The sequence below is a fragment of the Gossypium hirsutum genome, chromosome A10 (assembly GCF_007990345.1).
Source record: "Gossypium hirsutum isolate 1008001.06 chromosome A10, Gossypium_hirsutum_v2.1, whole genome shotgun sequence".
Lineage (NCBI taxonomy): Eukaryota > Viridiplantae > Streptophyta > Magnoliopsida > Malvales > Malvaceae > Gossypium > Gossypium hirsutum.
In genome coordinates, this window is record NC_053433.1 from 22836175 (window position 1) to 22854944 (window position 18770).

Genomic DNA, 18770 nt, shown 5'->3' on the forward strand with positions numbered 1-18770 from the left:
CGTTTTTAGTAAAAACGCTTTTAAAAACTGAACAATAGCGGCGCTTTTGAAAAAACGCCGCTATAGGTCAAGCTTTTAGCAGCGCTTTTTGAAAAACGCTGCTATTGCTCAGTTTTTAGCAGCGCTTTTGGGAAAATGCCGCTATAGATCAAGGTTTTAGCGGCGCTTTCCCAAAAGCGCCGCTATAGATCGAGGTTTTAGAGGCGCTTTTGAAAAAACGCCGCTATAGATCTAGGTTTTAGCGGCGCTTTTGGGAAAACGCCGCAAAAAATTAATTTAGTTTATGGGTTATGGGTTAGTGTTTAGGGCCTAGAATTTGGGGTTTAGAGGTAAATATGGTAAATTACTTAACTTGCGTATCTTAGATTTTTTTTATAATATAAATCTAAATTATTATTTTAAAAAAATATATATATCAAAATGGGTAAAATCCCAAAAGTATACATGAACAATGGTTTAGTGTGCAATGGGTTAAATCCCAAAAGCATAAATTATGAACACAATTATTGATATAACATCATTTTATATGACTAATTATTTTTTAATTTATATGTTAAATATTTTCCTATATAATTGTAAAAGAGATAGTATTAATTTTAAAATATTGAATTAATTATCATTATAGTTTAGGGTTTATGGTATATGGTTAAGGGTTTAATGTTTATGAGTTACTATTTTAAGCTTTATAAATTATGGGTTTAGGGATTATGGTTTATGGGTTAAGGGTTAGGATTTAAGTTTTAGAGGGGTTGGGGTTTAAGGTTTAGGGGTTAAGGGTTAAGGGTTTATGTTTTATGATTTAAGGTTTAGGGGTCAGAAGTTAGGGATTTAGGGTTTAGATTAATTAGTATTTTTTTAATTTATATATTAAATAATTTATTATATAATTGTAAAAATGATAATATTAATTTTAATATATTAAAATTATGATTATAGTTTAAATTATTTAAGAGATAATAGATAAACTTTATATATATTAAATGGTGTAGGATTTAAGGTTTACTTAAGATTTGTTAAATGATAAAAATTTTTACAATCAATTAATACTTTATATATAAAAATATTTAATCTAAACCATTTGATATATTTAAATATTAGATTTAAAAAAATTGATAAATAAATAAAAAAAGTAACAGATTGATATGGATAGGTAACTATCTATTTTGGATAGGACCAGATTATAACAAATAAAATGAAATACAAAATCTAAAATCATTCCACATCAAATTCTAGCAAAATAGTTATATTTAAGTTAGGAAGAAATATCTCTAATGAAATCGAGATTAGATCGGAAAAGAATAATATAAAATCATGATTAACGTCTCAATCTTTAATAGAAATTTGATATGTGAGAGATTGATTGCTTACATTGGATAATTTTAACTTAATAATTAATTACAGCCATTTAATTATTTGTTTTCTTATTAAAATACATATATTTATTTTTAGAGTACTTTATTTTTTTATTTATAAAAACTAATTTATAAGAAAATAGTAATAATAAATATTTTATAAAATTATTTAACTAATATTTTTAGCAGATAAAATAAAAAACCTTTTAATAGAGCAAAACGACGTCATTTTATTTAAAATGAAATAATTTATGGATGGCACAAAAAATTAACAATAATGGCGTTTTTAATAAAAACGCCGCAAAAAAATTATTTCACTTAAAACATAAAGCGCGGTTTTATCCCCAAATTTCCCCCTCTGAAACCCCTAAATTTTCACTTAAAACATTTTTCGTTAGACAGAAGTGAGGAGAGACTGTGTGTGGAAATATAGAGTCAGAGAGGCATGGAGACTGCTATACGTGGTAGATTATCTCTCTCACCAAACACCGTCTTTAATCCTAAACCAGGTTCTTCCTTCTCTCCACTTTCTTCTTTTTTGGGTTTTCAATTTTGGGTTATACGTGAAGTTTGTAATTTTTCTTGATTTATTACTGAATAAACCATAAAACGCATCTGGGTATCGCAGCCACTTCGTTTAGCTGACTATTATTGCTTATGTTCTGCTTAGTTCCTCCGAATTATTCATCCAATAATCCAAGCTATAGATGCAGAAGTGCTTTTATTAACGATTCGGATTAAAAAGGATGGAGCTTTATGCGGATTCATTTTCTGGGATGGCTACTCTTTTTCAGAGAGTTTTTATTACGTTGAGATTGTGGTTTGTGAAGAATGCTTAGGAATAAGAAATATATACGAACATACAGATTTTAATTACAAAATTCCTTTTGCTGGTATTATTTGACATTGTACTTTTTTAGAGGGCTAGAGCTTTGCAGGGACTTGCTGGTTTAGGAATGAAGATGGCAACTGTTATAAAAGCTACTCTTTTTCAGAGAGTTTTTATTACGTTGAGATTGTGGTTTGTGAAGAATGCTTAGGAATAAGAAATATATACGAACATACAGATTTTAATTACAAAATTCCCTTTGCTGGTATTATTTGACATTGTACTTTTTTAGAGGGCTAGAGCTTTGCAGGGACTTGCTGGTTTAGGAATGAAGATGGCAACTGTTATAAAATAACTCACTTTCATTCATGCTATTGAGGATGTTTCTTTTTTCCTAAAAGGGCAACATTATTGATGTATGGTCTGCTTAGTTTTTTTGCTAGCTGTTGGTGGGAAAGAGATCTAGATTCTCAGCCTTTTAGCTCACTCATCATTAGCCGGAGACATTTTTCTTGTTGTTGTATAAAAAGGTTGCAATGGCTATACAATTTATTTTGTAGTTTAACTTTGTTAATTTCTATTTCTGTTAAGGGCGTTTGCGTGTTGAAAGCAGTCAATTGTTTTTCATGTCTGGCTATTGAAAGCATGAAGTAGATGAATCGAGAGATTTATCTTCATACTGGTACGTCCGGGTTTTTCATATGCTATCATTTGTTGGTTTATAACTATTTTTCATTGAGATGTTTGACATAATTGAGAACCAAAACTATTAAGATATTCTCAGAGTAGAAATGGGGGTAAAGCAAGGGACGGGAAGGAACACTTGCTTCTTTTGATGTCTGGTCTTATGAGGTCTAATTATGCTTTTAGTGCTTTATTCTTTGTTTATTTTAAATTTGATCCCTTCTTTTTTATTTAAAATTAAAATTCCATTAATAACACCACTAGAGAACATCTGTTAAATCGGATTAGGTGGATCTGTTAAATCGGATTAGGTGGCATTTAAAAAAATAAATTTGATAACCTGACCAATTTGAAGCTTTGCGGAAACAATGAAAATAAATAAAGCTGTTGCTGTCATGATTGGTCTATGAATGGTAAAATATATGACTAGTAAAATAAAAAATAAAAAAAAGTATCGGTTTTCACTTTTTGCTTTTCTAGAATGAATTGAGAATGATGGGACGTGAAATGAACTATGTGATTATATTGCAAATCAGTTACTCCATTAAATGTAAACTTCAATTTAACTAATCCAAAAATGGTCTTTGCCAGCACAAGTGAGTGGTTTTTTCCGTCTTCCTTTGTCAATCTCCAGAATGATGATATATAAGTGTTTGTCATGCTTTTCCTTGTTGGTTGTAGGCTTTCAGCTGCTTCTAACAAAGTAATCAATAAATGTGATTTTAAGCTATATGAGAATGCCTAACAAATTCTGTCTTTCTCTCAAATTGCTATATTTTATCACTGTGATATTTTTTTTCCAGGTTTTCTTCCTAGTTCATTCTCTATGTATGCTATGAGCCTCTCATCAGGGTTATTTCTACTTGAGAAACCTGCATGGGCTGTTGCTGTTGCAGCTGTGGGTGTAATCCTAGGTTGGCCATTTTCAATCTTGGCATTTCTTCTACTGACCTTCTACTCTTTAGCTAAACAATTCAAACAAGCATTTCTTTCTGGTGCTGTCACCTCAATAGCTCTTCTTGTAAGTAAATTTAATCATTCCATTTGGTTATTATATTTGGCTATATTGTTTTGATATCTTAACTTAGAGTTTGACATTAACATATTTGTAATTGGTTTATATTTAGTTTTTCCATTTGTTGTTTAATTGTGAATAATTGAAGTTCGTTCTCCAGGCACTCTCCATACTCGTTGATCACTGCTACTACCAACGCTGGACATCATATGTTTTTAATCTCTTAGCATATAATGTATTAGGAGGTGGCGAGAGCCATTTGTATGGCACTGAGGGGCCACTTTTTTATATAAGGAATGGGTTTAACAACTTCAACTTCTGTTTCATCCTTGCTTTGCTTTTCCTGGGAATTCTGCCAAATTGCAAGGAAAAAGTATGCCCCTGACTTGCTTATTGTAATCTCTCCTCTTTATATATGGATGGCATTTATGTCTCTGCAGCTGCACAAAGAAGAAAGGTACAATTAATCTTTATCCTAAATGTCTTTAGCAAATTTTGTTTATATTTTGTTTCCTGCTTTTCCCTGACATAAAATAGATAAATTAATAAAGAACATTCCAATATATGACTTTTAGAAGTTTCAAGGAGGGTTCAAAAATTGTTTTGGTCCAAAACTTTGGGCTAATTTGAATGGCATGTTTTGCAAGGGAACAAAACAGAGCACATTTGTCATTGTCTCTTTACGTGTCCTGAACAATCTTTAATATCGGTCTTGCCTGCTTCGATCTGTAACAGTCCATTATATTTAATTGTCATGCAGATTTCTTTATCCCATATACCCTCTTGTTTGTGTTGCTGCTTCTGCTGTCATTGAGAGTTTTCCTGATCTTTTCCGAGACAAATATAATCCCTACGATAATTCTATTATAGTTATGGTGGGCATCTTCTACACCAATTTAATTCTGTATGCCTACAGCACTAAGCTCTCATTCAAATGGTATTCGCATTTTTACGCAGATGGCCAAATTTCTTAGACCTGTGGCCCTGAGCCTCATATTATGTGCCTCACATTCACGTACATTCTCATTGATCAATGGCTATGCTGCTCCAATGGAGGTTTACAAGATCTTGGAGCACCATGATGATGCAGGAACTGGTAATGGATAATCTCTTATATGATGCACTGTCCCTTGTTTCATTTTGTTATTAGTGAACCTACAAAGAAAAATGAATTTTCTTTTTGACAGCAATGTAGCGTTAACATATTTTTATGCATAACATGTTTTATTTATATGACTCACGATTTGGAGCCATCATTTGTTGCAATTGTCATGTTAGATAGATAGAACCTAGACTATCTTACCATGCTCTTATTATTTCCTACTCAGGATAAATCCTCTACAGAAAGTTTAAAGGTTAATACAGAAAGTTTAAAGGTTAACTTCCAAAAGGAAGTCAGACTAGAAATACAAAGCAAACATTTTTTTTGTTTGAAAATCTTAAATCGATGTATCTTTTAAAAATTTCATGCTTCAATAAATTATGAATATTCTCAATGATTATATAGGTTAGAATGAGTAAAGACCTAGAAGAATAGAAAATGATATGTCTATAAACAATGACAGGAATTGTAGGAAAATATGGTTTCATTTATGGACTTATGTCTGAATTGTGTTCCAGTGCTTGAAAATTAAGTGCAAGTTGATGTGAATGACAATGTCCTGGAGATCATATGGGAAGATAATAATTAAAACATGGAGGTTACAGGGATGATAAGGAGAAGGAAGAGTTGGACTTTAAGGGTAAAAATGTTTCAAATCTAGTGAGGTTCGTCATGACATGTCCTTTAACCTTCATTTGACCCTTTGTCTTTTTCATATATGCTACTTATTTTCTTTTTGAGGCCTTTACAAGTCCATCAACATGAAACTGGACTTATGCTTGTCCCTTATTTATAGCGACAGTAGAATTTACGATTAGCCTAGCATCAGTTTTTTTATTATGGGTTTACTTTTTACTGATTTCACTTTCATTACAGTAGATGGTATAGCTAATTTCCTTATTTTGCTCAGTCAGGTGACCGAGATTCCGTTTAACAATTTTCTTTATTGCTGGAACAAGTTTTAACCAAGATCAAGATCAAAGTACTTCACTAAGTTATATATACAGGCATTGCAATGAGAGGTGATTATGATTTGGCATTATATTCTCACCAGGATGAATTTTGTTTTAGAAATTGTAATACTTTGTGTGTCTCTGTGTGTGTGTGTGTTTTTTATGTATTAAATTACATATTGAATCAATGTTTATGTATTAAATTTAAATTCATTAATTTTTATATTTAGTTTTGAAGTTTAAATTTTAATGGAAAATTTAATTCAATTAATATTTTTTATTTATCCTTAAAAGTATATAGTTTAAAGTTCAAATTTCAAAAATTAAACATAATATAATATTTAACATAAAAATAAATATTATTTAATTAAAATAAAATAATTTTTTTAAAGTTCATGTTTTTTAGCGGCGTTTGTGAGAAAAGCGCTGCTAAAGGTTATGGTCCTTAGCGGCGTTTGCGGGAAAAGCGTCGCTAAAGGTCATGGTTCTTAGCGGCGTTTGTAAAAAAGCACCGCTAAAGGTCATGGTTTTTAGCGGCGTTTGTAAAAAAAGCGCCGCTAAAAGTCATGGTCTTTAGCGGCGTTTTTTTAAATAAACGTCACAATTTTTTGCAGTGCATGCTATAGAGGCGTTTTTTCTGGCGCTTGTGAAAACGCCGCTAATAATTCTAGCGGCGCTTAAAAACGCTGCTAAAGGTAAAAAAAACGCCGCTAAAAGTCTGTTTTCTATCTGTTTTCCTGTAGTGATTCTTTCTAACATCATGTTGTTTCTCTGTATGTTCTTGAATGAAGAGTCTTTGCCTGTTTCAGGTGAATTTGAATAGTTGCTTGTTATGATTTGCTGGGGATTTTCTTTTATAAATTACCACTTTGTTGAGCAAAGTAAACATAAATGGATGTCTCAATGAGTACCGAATGGCTGGGTGCTTATTTGTTGCATTGTGCGATTTGAGGTTTTGTTTTGCCAACACGTTGATAAACAATAAACAAATAATAAATAAATATATACATCATATTTTAAATGTAAAAATAATAATCAAGTATGAATTTTATTAATTATATTATATATAAATAAAAAAAACACACAAACAATATAATTAATATTATTAATTATATAATAAATCAAATAATAAATAAATTTTAAATGAGATTTAACTGATTTATTAAATAAAATTTAAATGAATGTAAATAAACTTGTTCAAATATAAATCAACATAAATAAATAGAATAAATTTCATTTGTATTAGGTTGGTTTAATAAATAAACCTCAAAATTATGTTTAATTTATTTATTTAAGTCGGTAAATAAACAAAAACTCAATTATTTATATAATGTTAATGGAAAGCTTTATCCCGTAATGCCTTATTTTCTTGTAATTTCATGTTGAGGTTTGTATAATGTCCTAGTTTCAAAGTAGTTACAGACTCTCATTTATGTGTGTTTGTGGTAGTGCAATTGATGTTGTCATCCTGTTAGTCCCACCATAAAAAATATTTTGGTTGAGAAAAAAATTCTTCAGCTTATCTTCATCCTCTAGAAGAAACTATGAAAAAAAAAACATTAAGCCACTTACTCCATAGAAATCCATCAGTTGGGAAACTATAAATGGTGATGAGAACGGTGTTTGTATACAATATTCCTGACAGCATGTACAGGAAAGGTTTATGGGCATTGTTTCGATTTTATGGGAATGTATTGGATGCGTTTATTCCAGTTAAGAGAAGTATGGAGGGAAAGAGATTTGGTTTTGTGAGGTTCGCTAATATGGAAGATGCTCAAAGGGCAATTTTAAGACTTGGTGGTTTTGTGTTGTTAGGAAAAAAGATTGGTGTGAAAATGGCTAGATTTAGTGGCAACAGGAGAGTATGGAAAAAAGTTCAAGCTAAAAAAGATTTTAGTCGAGTGGGAGTGATGCAGTCGAGAGGGAGGGAGCTTTTGGATGTCGGAAAGGAAAATTTGAATGACAGTATGATAAATGGAAGGCATAGGGCTGTTGAAGTAGATGGAACAGCGAGGAAAAATATTAGAGTTGTGGAAAGACATGTCGAGAATGAACAGTTATGGAAGCTTCAATATTGTTTGATTGGTGAGGTAGCGTCTTTTTGCAATGCATATAGCTTATATGATAGAGTTGCTAACTTAGGCCTTGGAGAATTAATTGTTAAGAGAATCAAGGGTAGATATTTCCTTATTGAGGTTCCAGACGATGAGCTGATGGAGATCTTAAAGCAAAGAGACTGGGCATATCTGAAAGAATTTTTCATCAATATTGAACCTTGGTCAGAGAATTTTAAAGTCTCGGAAAGGGCAGGTTGGATTGAAGTGGATGGGATTCCTCTTCATTGTTGGAATTACCAAACATTCAAAAAGGTAGTTGATTTATGGGGTGAGATTATTGCGATGGGTGATAACTTAACAAAGGCGAACAATTTTGAAAAAAATGGATATGTTGATTTTCATGAAGCAAGAACACAGGCTCGATGAAGTGATTATGTTGGAGGTTGGCAGCAAGTTTTTTCCAATCCGTATTAAGGAAAGAGGATTGGTGGAAAAACCAAATGAAAATCATACAAGAAGTGGGGATCATAAGGGTAGAGAAGAAGAAGTAGCTTCGTCGGAAGTGAAGTCAGCAAACGGTTCGAAAATGGATATGTCACCGGAGGAAAGACGAAATGACGGGATTAAAGGAGTTATTGAGAACGGCCTCGAGAAGATTTGAACAACATGGGATTGGTATTGGTAGTGGGGATGGGTCAAGAGTTTGTGGGTGATCTTAAAGCAACGGGTGGGAACGATTTGGGCTTTAATGAGTTAGCTTTGCAGGGTTCAAGTATTGTTGATAGCCCGAAGATCAATAGTCCAAATAATATTGAGAGCCCAAATCTCAACAAAGTTTTATTCCACCTATCAGATTCAGAGAGTCAAAGGGATCGTTTTGCAGAAGTCGAATTAGAGGAGGATTTTCATCGTTTTAGAAAAAATAAAAAAATCAAGAAGGTGCTGAACAAACGAATCTGATCTATGTGAGAGATCCAGGACTCAGTGCTCACTTCAAAGAAGAAACAAAAGAAGGACAGGGGAGCAAAGTAATCGAAAGGAAAGGGGGATTATTTATCGCTGTCAGATTCTGACATTAGTAACAGAAGGAAAGTTATTCTCAAAGAAGCAAAGAAGACTTGGGAGGTGGGGAAAAGGCTGGGATTCAGTGTGCAAGGTGATGAAGAGTTGATTATTGAAGAGCTAATTAGGATTGAAGGAAAGCAATAGGAGGGTTTCAAATGCAGTGAGCTGGTGTTTAGCGATTCTGGTGAGAATTCAGTTTTGTCAATTTAAATTTCAGTTTTTCATTTAAATTGGAGATATACATTTAGTAACATGAAATGTTAGAGGGCTGGGTTCGGGGGCCAAAATCGAAGCTGTTAATAGACTGGTGAAAATGCATAGAATTAATGTTTGTTTCCTTCAAGAAACTAAGCTGGAATTTGTGTCTGTTGATTTAGTTAGAAAAATTTGGGGGGATGACAATTTTGGTTTTATTTTTGCTGCTGCAATTAATAGATCTGGAGGGCTGTTATCGATATGGGAGAAGGAGAATTTTTTGGTCGTTGTTGAGCATTGTGGGAAGAGATTAATTTTTAGTTGAAGGAAAATGGATGCTGGAGGGGAAAGAGACAGCCTTGATTAATGTATATGCCCTCAACATCCTTTCGGAACCAAAAAGCTGTGGGAAGAGATAATTGGATTGAGGAGTATATTTAGTAAAGCTTGGATTGTAGGAGGGGATTTCAATCCGGTGAAGAATATAAGTGAAAGAATTAATTGTTCGGGCATTGAGAAGGGATCGAAGGAGTTTGGAGAGTTTATTGATAAATGTAAACTGGTCGATTTGCTGTTGGTAGGGAAAAATTCCCTTGGATTAGTCCGGATAGCAACGTAACAGACTTGATAGATTCTTAATAGAGGAAGAGTGGCTGGTACTTTTAAAGGATTTTCAACAGAAAGGCATTAATAGATCATTATCGGATCAAATCCCAGTTCTATTGGTTAATGAATCTCTTGATTGGGGTTCAAGGCCTTTAATGCTTGGCTCAAAAAGGAGGACTGTAGGAATTTAATCGAAATGGAATGGTTGGGAATGTGGGGTTTCGGAGGGAATATGGTTGGTAAATTACGTAAATTGAAGGGAGTTCTTAAGAAATGGAATATTGAAGTTGGCAATATGTTGTAGAAGAGAATTATTGATTGCGAAGATAAAATTAAGGCGATTGAAGAGATAAGCGAACAAAGGAAATTGTCAGAGTCGGAATTGGAGGAGTTAAAAAAGTTGAATATTGAACTTTGGGAAGCAATAAAATTCAAAGAATCTTTTTGGCGTCAAAAATCAAGAATGGCATGGTTATGAGAAGGAAGGGGATGCAAACAGAGCTTTTTTCCATAGAGCTGTAAAAATTAGCTTGAATAAGTGTTGTTTTGATAATTGTAAATCTAAATCTGCAGCCGCATTTTGGAGACCTCCTCCTCTTAGATGGTTAAAGTTTAATGTGTGCGGAGTGGCAAAAGAAGGTAAAGCAAGATGTGGTGGGGTATTGCGAGATATGAAGGGTATTGCAAGAGCGTTATTTTCGGGTTCGGTGACTGCTTATGTTGCGGATGTGGCCGAGGCCAGTGCGGTAAAGGTAGCTCTAGATGTTTTCGTAACTATGAATTGGGAAATTTATGATTCCTTATTTATCGAAATTGGTTCTTTGGTGGCGTTATCTTGGTGTGTTAACAAGGCAATGAGACTTTGATCTCTTCAAGCAATGTTTGCTGACATCGATAGAGACTTGTTAAAGGCTGGAAAAGTAGTTTTCTCGGTGGTTGATAGAAAAGGTAATGAAATGGCTGCTTCATTGGTGATTGCTGGCTTTAATAGGGAGAATATGTTTAAAGTTTGGTGGTGAGATTTCAGTATTGTTGTTTTTTGTTGTTGTAATGTTGGGTTGCGATTGTTACGCTGCTGAAATTCTAAAGTTTGTTTGCTGTTCTGTTTGTCTTTTGATAATAGCACAGTTCAACTGTTGCAAAAAAAAAAAAAGAAAAAAAGAAAAAAAAAAGAAAAAGAAACTACGAGCTTGAACTCAAATACATATAATTGAATTCAAATAAATATAAGAAAGTTAACTCATTTTCTATTATATAAATAAACTTAATAAAATGAGTTTGAATAATTCAAACTCAAAATTTTAAAATAAAATTATAAGCTCAAAAACGAATTTGAGGTCAAATGTTCAGTATTTAACCTCTCTCAACGCTTTAATTACACCCCAAAGCAATCGGCCACTTGCACTTTGCAATTGCAAAGTGTTCAAATTCAAAGAAGCTCAGGATCTCTGGTTTTGTTTAATAACGAGAACCAAGTTGCCGCGTGGAGCACCGGGAACCCTCATTCCACTCGCTTTATTACATCTATATACGGTAAATTTAACTAACCATCCTCAAATTACAATGTATATTTTAAATTGGTTCTAAAACTTTAAAATGTGATACTTGAGCCTTTGTAATATAACTATCATATTAACCAAGTCTTTTTGTTAGCCTAGCCATCAAGTTGGCATTAACTTCTAGCTAAGATCAAATATGGAGCATATTTAAAACATGATTAATGTATCTACTATATCAAGGATGAAACCACAAATATGATACTGTATGGTCAAAATAAAGTTTTAAAAGCTTGAGGGGGCCAAAAGTAAAAAATTGCTTAAAAATGATTTAAATTAAATAATTCATAACTACAATGGACTAAAACTATTATTTTATCCCTCAACTAAGGGGTGCTAAGGTCATTGCCTGGACAACTTGCATCTAACATGTTAAAAAAAAAAAAACAATACTATTAAAGTTTAGGAGGCTTTTTTCTATTTTAACATACTAAATTTAAATTGTCTATGCAATAGTTACACATGTACTCAAATTTTGATCCACCTACTTTAACTTTATGTAGCATCAGAATTCAGTTAGCATTTATAATTAAAGTGATAGATAAGTTGACAGAAGGACTTAATTGATATGATATTGTCACTTTTTAAGACTCAATTAGAACATTTAGAAGTATGGGGACAAATTTAGAATCTAAAATATAATTTGAGGACTCATGATGTAATTAACTTTAACTATATATTAAATTGTTTGCGTAAACAGTCCTTCAATCCATGGTTTCAGGGGAACAATAATTTCAGTCTTCTATATATGTTTTAATATTTATCTATCCAAACTCGTAATAATGTTATTTCTTTTTTATAAAATAAATTATCGAATAAGTTTACATTTTCTTTATGGGGAATAAATTTATATTTGATAAAAATATTTTATTTCATTTTTGATAAAAAATATTTGGAATTTAGTTAGATTACATCCTCGATCTATTGATAGTTTATAAATTTATACAGCATTGTCATTCATTCATATACGAAAAGCTCCTCTAGCTCATAAAAGGAAAAGCTTCTGACATGTAAGATGTGGATACATTGAACTACATAAATTCTTGACTTTTCTGTCAGTTCGTGAATCGGGATCATACACAAAGACAACTACTTGATTAGAAAAATAAGATCGAATCCATCAATTTTATTTTAATGATTGGAAGACTTTCAAGACAGTTGGATTGGTCAATGAGGAATAAAAAAAAGTTAGATCTTTGACAAAACCCTCAAGTTTAAGCTTAAGTTGAGGTGATTTTAATATTATTATTACAGCCAAACTTAACTTTAAGACGTCAACTTCCTTGTCTATATAACGGAGATAATTTAGGCTTCTTGAATCAAGTTCTTAATTAGTGATGAAAATGAGGGCCGGTTATAGCATTTTCATCCTCCTTGTTTCTCTTACTTTGATCGGAATCGTCGATGTTTGTAATGCTGGTAAGTTGAGCTATAAGTTTTACAAAAGAACTTGTCCGCGAGCTGAGCAGATCGTAAAAGAGATTATCCAAAACCGAACCCAAAGTAATCCATCTTTGGGTGCTCGACTTATTAGGATGCAATTCCATGACTGCTTTGTTAGGGTAAGTACTAAGTAACTACAACTTCCTCTTTATGATTCTTAGGTTTATTGGGAGTCAAGTTATATGTGTAAGCATATATATAATGACATTTATCTTTGATTGTGTTAGGGATGCGATGCATCAGTGCTCTTGGACACAGTTAATAATTCTACGGCTGAGAAAGTAGCGATACCGAACTCATCCTTAAGCGGTTTCGACGTGATCGACGATATCAAGACTGCAATCGAAAGGGCTTGCCCTAAAGTTGTTTCCTGTGCTGATATTCTTGCCTTGGCAGCTCGTGATGCTGTTTCTGCACCTGTAAATAACCCACTTTTAGCTACACCATTTCATCACCACCAAGTTTTCAGACTCTTATATATAGTTTTGAAATACTTTTATCGCAGTTTAGTAAGCCCCTGTGGGACGTTCAACTTGGAAGAAGAGACGGAATGGTTTCACTGGCAACTGAGACCAATGGAAACCTCCCTAGTCCCTTTGCAAACTTCACTAGTTTGATTCAACTGTTTAATAGGAAAGGCCTTGACGTTAATGACCTTGTTGTTCTTTCAGGTATAAGGCTCCTTTTCTTACTTTGGCTCTAGCTTACACTTCTTATACATTAATATGCACCGGAAACTTTAAAATATTTTCTTCATGCTTATATCTCAATATGCGTCGGATACTGAATTCGAATTGAGACTGAAGTTTGAAAAAAAATGTAATAATTTGGCATTAATGTCCTTAATCAAACAGGTGCGCACACTATTGGAGTTGCTCAATGTGCAACTTTCTCAAGTAGGCTTTACAACTTCACAGGCAAAGGTGATGCTGATCCGAGCTTGGATCCAACTTACGCCGAAGCCTTAAGAAAGCAATGCCCGAACCCAGCAAGTCCAACAATAACAGTGGAAATGGATCCTACAAGTTCATTATCATTCGACAATCATTACTACGATATCTTATTACAAAAGAAGGGGTTGTTTGTTTCAGATGCTGCACTTCTTACGAACAGGAATTCCAACAAGATCGTGACTCGGTTACAGAGATCGCGTTCTTCCTTTTTCCCTGCATTTGCCAAGTCGGTGAAGAAAATGGGAGCCATTGAAGTTCTCACTGGAAATGCTGGAGAAATCAGGCAAAACTGCCGTGTTGTTGACCCTTGAAATAGAATACGAGATTAGTGATAAATTTGCATCAATTTCCCCAAACAATGATTTAATTATGAAAAAGAAGTTGAACAAGTTTTTATTTTCTGTTTTTTAATGCCCAATTAACTAATGTTGTACTGATTCTGATGCAAATGTAATAAATAATTACTCAAGAAAAGTTAATGTTTTGAGCATTTCGTAAGCTTTATAAATAGAACTGACAATTGGAAAGATTTTGATTTCTTAACAGACATGTAGTTTAAATAGTTTTGGATTCCTACTTTTTGGGATAAATATTAAACTTATATATGAATTTTATTTTAATCAACAATTTGATATATAAATTTTGATTTAGTACAATTGTATATATAAAACTAAAATGCTTTTATATATATATAAAACTTTGATTTACTTCAATTTTATATATATATAAAACTTTGATTTACTTCAATTTTACATATTTAAAGAAACGAATATATACATTTATTTTTATATCATATTAATATAATTATTTATGTATGCAATATATCAACAAAAAATAATGTTAATTTGATAATATTGTTAGTTATTTGTAAAAATTGAATCAAAATAAAATTTTATGTATAAAATAAGAAATTCTTCTTTTAAGCACTCAAAATAAAAAAATTTTCAATTTAGGTACCTATATTATATAGTTCATTCATTTTGGTCACTCTTATAAAAACTCTAACGAAAATCAATTATGACATTTTTTTTGTGACACGCGAATTAATCATTGAATACCATATGGCACAATTTATCATGTCATAAGAGTTGCATACCATTTTAAAGAACTAAAATATAATTTTCCCAATATTACTTATTAACCGAAATAAAAGAAAAAACAATAACTAAATAGTTGAAAACCCACAAAAATCCAAGCGTCATCTTCTTCCCCAAATTTTAACTTAAGAATTGAGAAAAAAAAAACAGAAGAAAGAACAACAGGATGAACCAACAATTAGCGACCTCAAACACGATTTTCGTCCACAACAAGTTATGTTGGAATATGATAAGGAATATGATAAACCCAAAAGAAGCATTCAAATTTTTTCCTTCAATTTTTCTTGATTACTCTTTTAAAAGAACCAATTTTTTTTATCAATTTTTGTTTTTGTCTTTAAATAAAATGGAAAAGCAAACCCATGGGAGATTTGCAATTGAAGTTTGGTTCTCCAACTTATTTTTGTAAGAGATTCAGATTTAATTCCTTAAACCCAGTTTTTTTCTCTAACAACAAATGTTTAAAGAAACAAAGTAAAAAAAATAAAAATAAAATCCAAAGCTTGTATTTAGGGGAATCGAAGGGATTAAATATTGAAACGTTATTGAAAATATATGAGTTTTGAAGGAAATATGGATATAGAAATTAAGTATAAAGAAGAGGAGTTGAAGAATAGAGAAGAAATAAGGGAATTGAAAAATTGGGATGATATTTTAGAAAAAGGAATCAATTTCTCTCGCACAAAAAAACAACACTTTATCTTGTATTTGAAAGAGAAAATTTTTCAAAAAATTTACTAATCAAACACGATTGAAACTTGATGGCAGAAAAATTGAATCAATAGTAGTAGCCAAGTTGATTACAACAAATCACAAAAGAAGAAATGTATAGATTTGGGGTTTTCTTCTTGATGATAAAAAAAGTTTTTCTCTCTCTCTCTTTTTTTTATTACCAGGATTAAACCTCATTTATATTAAAATATTAAGAATCAAAATGATAATTTTTTATTTTACTTAAATTACTTGGAAAATTAAAATTTTAGAAATAATTCCACGTCAAGTTTCCATTACAGTTTTTAATAGAAGTGATTAAAATGAATAAATTATATAACGTAAATATTTAAATTATAAAATTTTATTTTAGATGTTTCAAATAAAAATTTTAATAGTTAAATGACTATTTACGTAATTTATCAAAAGAAAATTTTGATGTTTTGAGCATTTCCTAGACTTTATAAATAGAAGTACTGACAATTGGAAGGATTTTGATTTCTTTAACTGTCATGTTAAATAGTTTTGTAATCGATTTTTTTAGAATAAATATTAAATTTATAAATATATAAATTTTGGTTTAATGTCTAATTTGATACATAAATTTTAATTTAGTGTAATTATACATATGAAACTTAAATTTTGGATCATATGTATATATGAAACTTTAATTTTGATTCAATTGTACAAATTTAAAGAAATGAATACATACATTTATTTTCATATAAGATTAATATAATTGTTTGTGTATGCAATATGTCAATATAAAATAATGCTAATTCAATAATGTTGTTAGTGATTTGGGAAAATTGAATCAAAATAAAATTTCATGTATAAAATTACATAAAATCAAAGTTCATGTATGATTTTGATATTTATTTATTTAATAAGACATAATGTTAAATTTAGGCCTTAACGTTTACATCTTTTGTCAATTTTACTCTTATCTTTTTTTGAACTAAATTTGACCCTCAATCTTTTAAAAAAGAGTCAAAATGATTTTTTAACAAAATTACTGACTAAAATGTTAAATTTTTAAATGTGGTAGCCTGCATGATAATCTCCATATACTTCGTGCTATATATTTTTTAATTTGTATAAACTTTTTTTAATTTTAATTTTTTAATAATTTTAAATTATTTGTTAAAGTAGCATATAAGATAAATATTACAATATTAGCATGAACTGCACATTAATTGCTGCATAGGTTGTCAAACCATCATTTTTACACATTTAATGTTTTAGTAAGCTTTTTTGCTAAAAAAAAAAAGTGATTTGACTAATTTTTTTAAAGGTAATTGTCAAATTTAGCTAAAAAAAGAAAGGAATAAAGGCCAAAACAAATGTAAAAATTGAAAGTTAAAATTTTCATTATGCCTTTTTTTTTCTTTTTATTTCTCTATTTCCTTATATTAATTTTGATTTTGAGTTAGCCAAATTTAATTTTTTCTCGTACTTTTCAGAGTTAGAGTTTATATTTTTTGATGTATATAAAAAAGTTATACTGATATTCTAATTATTTCTACATATATTTGAGAATAACTTATATTAGGATAATCTAAAAATATATAGTTTTTAGGTACCAATAAAATAATATCACATCATCAATTTTTAAAGACATACAAATATTATTATACACACATTCATATATATATAATTAATTAGTTTTAAGTAACTTAATGAAATTTAAATTAAGTTAGAAAATATATCATATATGGATGGAGCGTAATAATATTTGAATGTATTTAAAAATAGATAACGTGACACTATTTTATTGGTGCCTGATTTTAATATAAGTTAATCTTTAAATCTATTATTTATTGCAATCTACAATTGAACACATTTTTAAAGTTAACATTCTTTTTATCCATATCCAACAAAAAAAAAAAGAATCTTTTTGATCTTCTCGTAAGTAACTTTTGGTAATTTACATTTTTTTTTTGTTTGAAAACAAAAGGAAATCCCTTTTAAGTTATAACCGCAAGCCTTAAATAATAACATTTTAGATTTACTACACAATTCCCATTCGTTTTTACCTCTCTTTTCATGCATTTTTTTCCTTTATTTCACTTCTACAGTTTCAATGGAAAATGAGAAGAAAAAAGATGATAAAGAAGTAAGATTAAATTTTAACATCCTTTTTCTCTGAACTATTATATTCCTTATACCCATACTACCCTTCTTTTTATGGGATTTTGATCTTTTATTCGTTGGTAAAAGGTAATTGTTGCAGAATTTAAAGTCTCAATGAATTGCAATGCATGTGAAAGAACCGTCGCCAAAGTCATTGCCAAATTGAAAGGTATCCTTTTTCTTTTTTCTCAAATTTCCATTCATTATTACTTGATAATTTTGGCTTCAACTTTTTTCACAGGTGTGGAGAAATTTACTACGGATATGAACAAAAATAAAGTTGTAATTACGGGTAAGATTGATCTGCAAAAGGTTCTGGAAAAATTAAGAAAGAAAACTGGTAAGAAAGTAGAAATTGTGGGTGAAGTTGAAGAAAAGAACGAGAAAGCTAATGACATTTCTATACAATATGCAAATTCGTCACTATTAGAAAATGAAGCATTTATGATGTTTAGTGACGAAAATCCAAATGCATGTTTAATCATGTAAACAAAATGTATACCCTATTTACGTATCAATTTGTATTTTAGACACAGTTAAGTTCGATGTGAACAAAGATATTATTGTAAACATCAAGTTTTTGGTTTATTTAATTATTTTTTTTGTTTTTAATTTTATTATTGAATTTGTTTTAAAAAAAATCAAAAGTTACCAACATAGATTTGGGTTAGTTTGTAAAGGTTTTAAAGTACAGTTAAAAAGTTATCAATATCGTAACATCCCTTATTTAATTCGGTGGCTAATGCAAATATATAATGCCACATTAACATATTTTTTGCTTTAACAAAGTTTCTTATCATCAAAAATACATATTTAAATAATTCAATGAAATCCCTTGAAAACCATTTGCAACATTTTTAAAGCTTTAAACACATTTTAATATCATTTTGAATTCTTTTCTAGGTGCTTGCATAAAACTAGTTTTCGTTTACTCAAACAACTTAAAACAAAATATCATTTTACACATTTATCATACAAGCACTTTGGTGGTCTTAGAAATCATTTTAAACCTTTCTTGA

At 30.5% G+C, this 18770-nt stretch overlaps 1 protein-coding gene and 1 pseudogene across 1 annotated transcript; both read left to right on the top strand.

Annotated features, from left to right (window-relative positions):
- The first annotated feature begins 1688 nt into the window (after window positions 1–1688).
- Window positions 1689–6206, top strand: LOC107897634 (dol-P-Man:Man(6)GlcNAc(2)-PP-Dol alpha-1,2-mannosyltransferase-like; annotated as a pseudogene).
- Window positions 6207–12728: 6522 nt separating this feature from the next.
- LOC107896147 (peroxidase 24) lies at window positions 12729–14279 on the top strand. Its single transcript, XM_016821270.2, has 4 exons — window positions 12729–12976; window positions 13085–13276; window positions 13363–13528; window positions 13712–14279. The coding sequence occupies exons 1-4, from the start codon at window positions 12752–12754 to the stop codon at window positions 14119–14121; spliced, it is 993 nt and encodes a 330-aa protein (XP_016676759.1). The 5' UTR covers window positions 12729–12751; the 3' UTR covers window positions 14122–14279.
- The last annotated feature ends 4491 nt before the right edge of the window (window positions 14280–18770 follow it).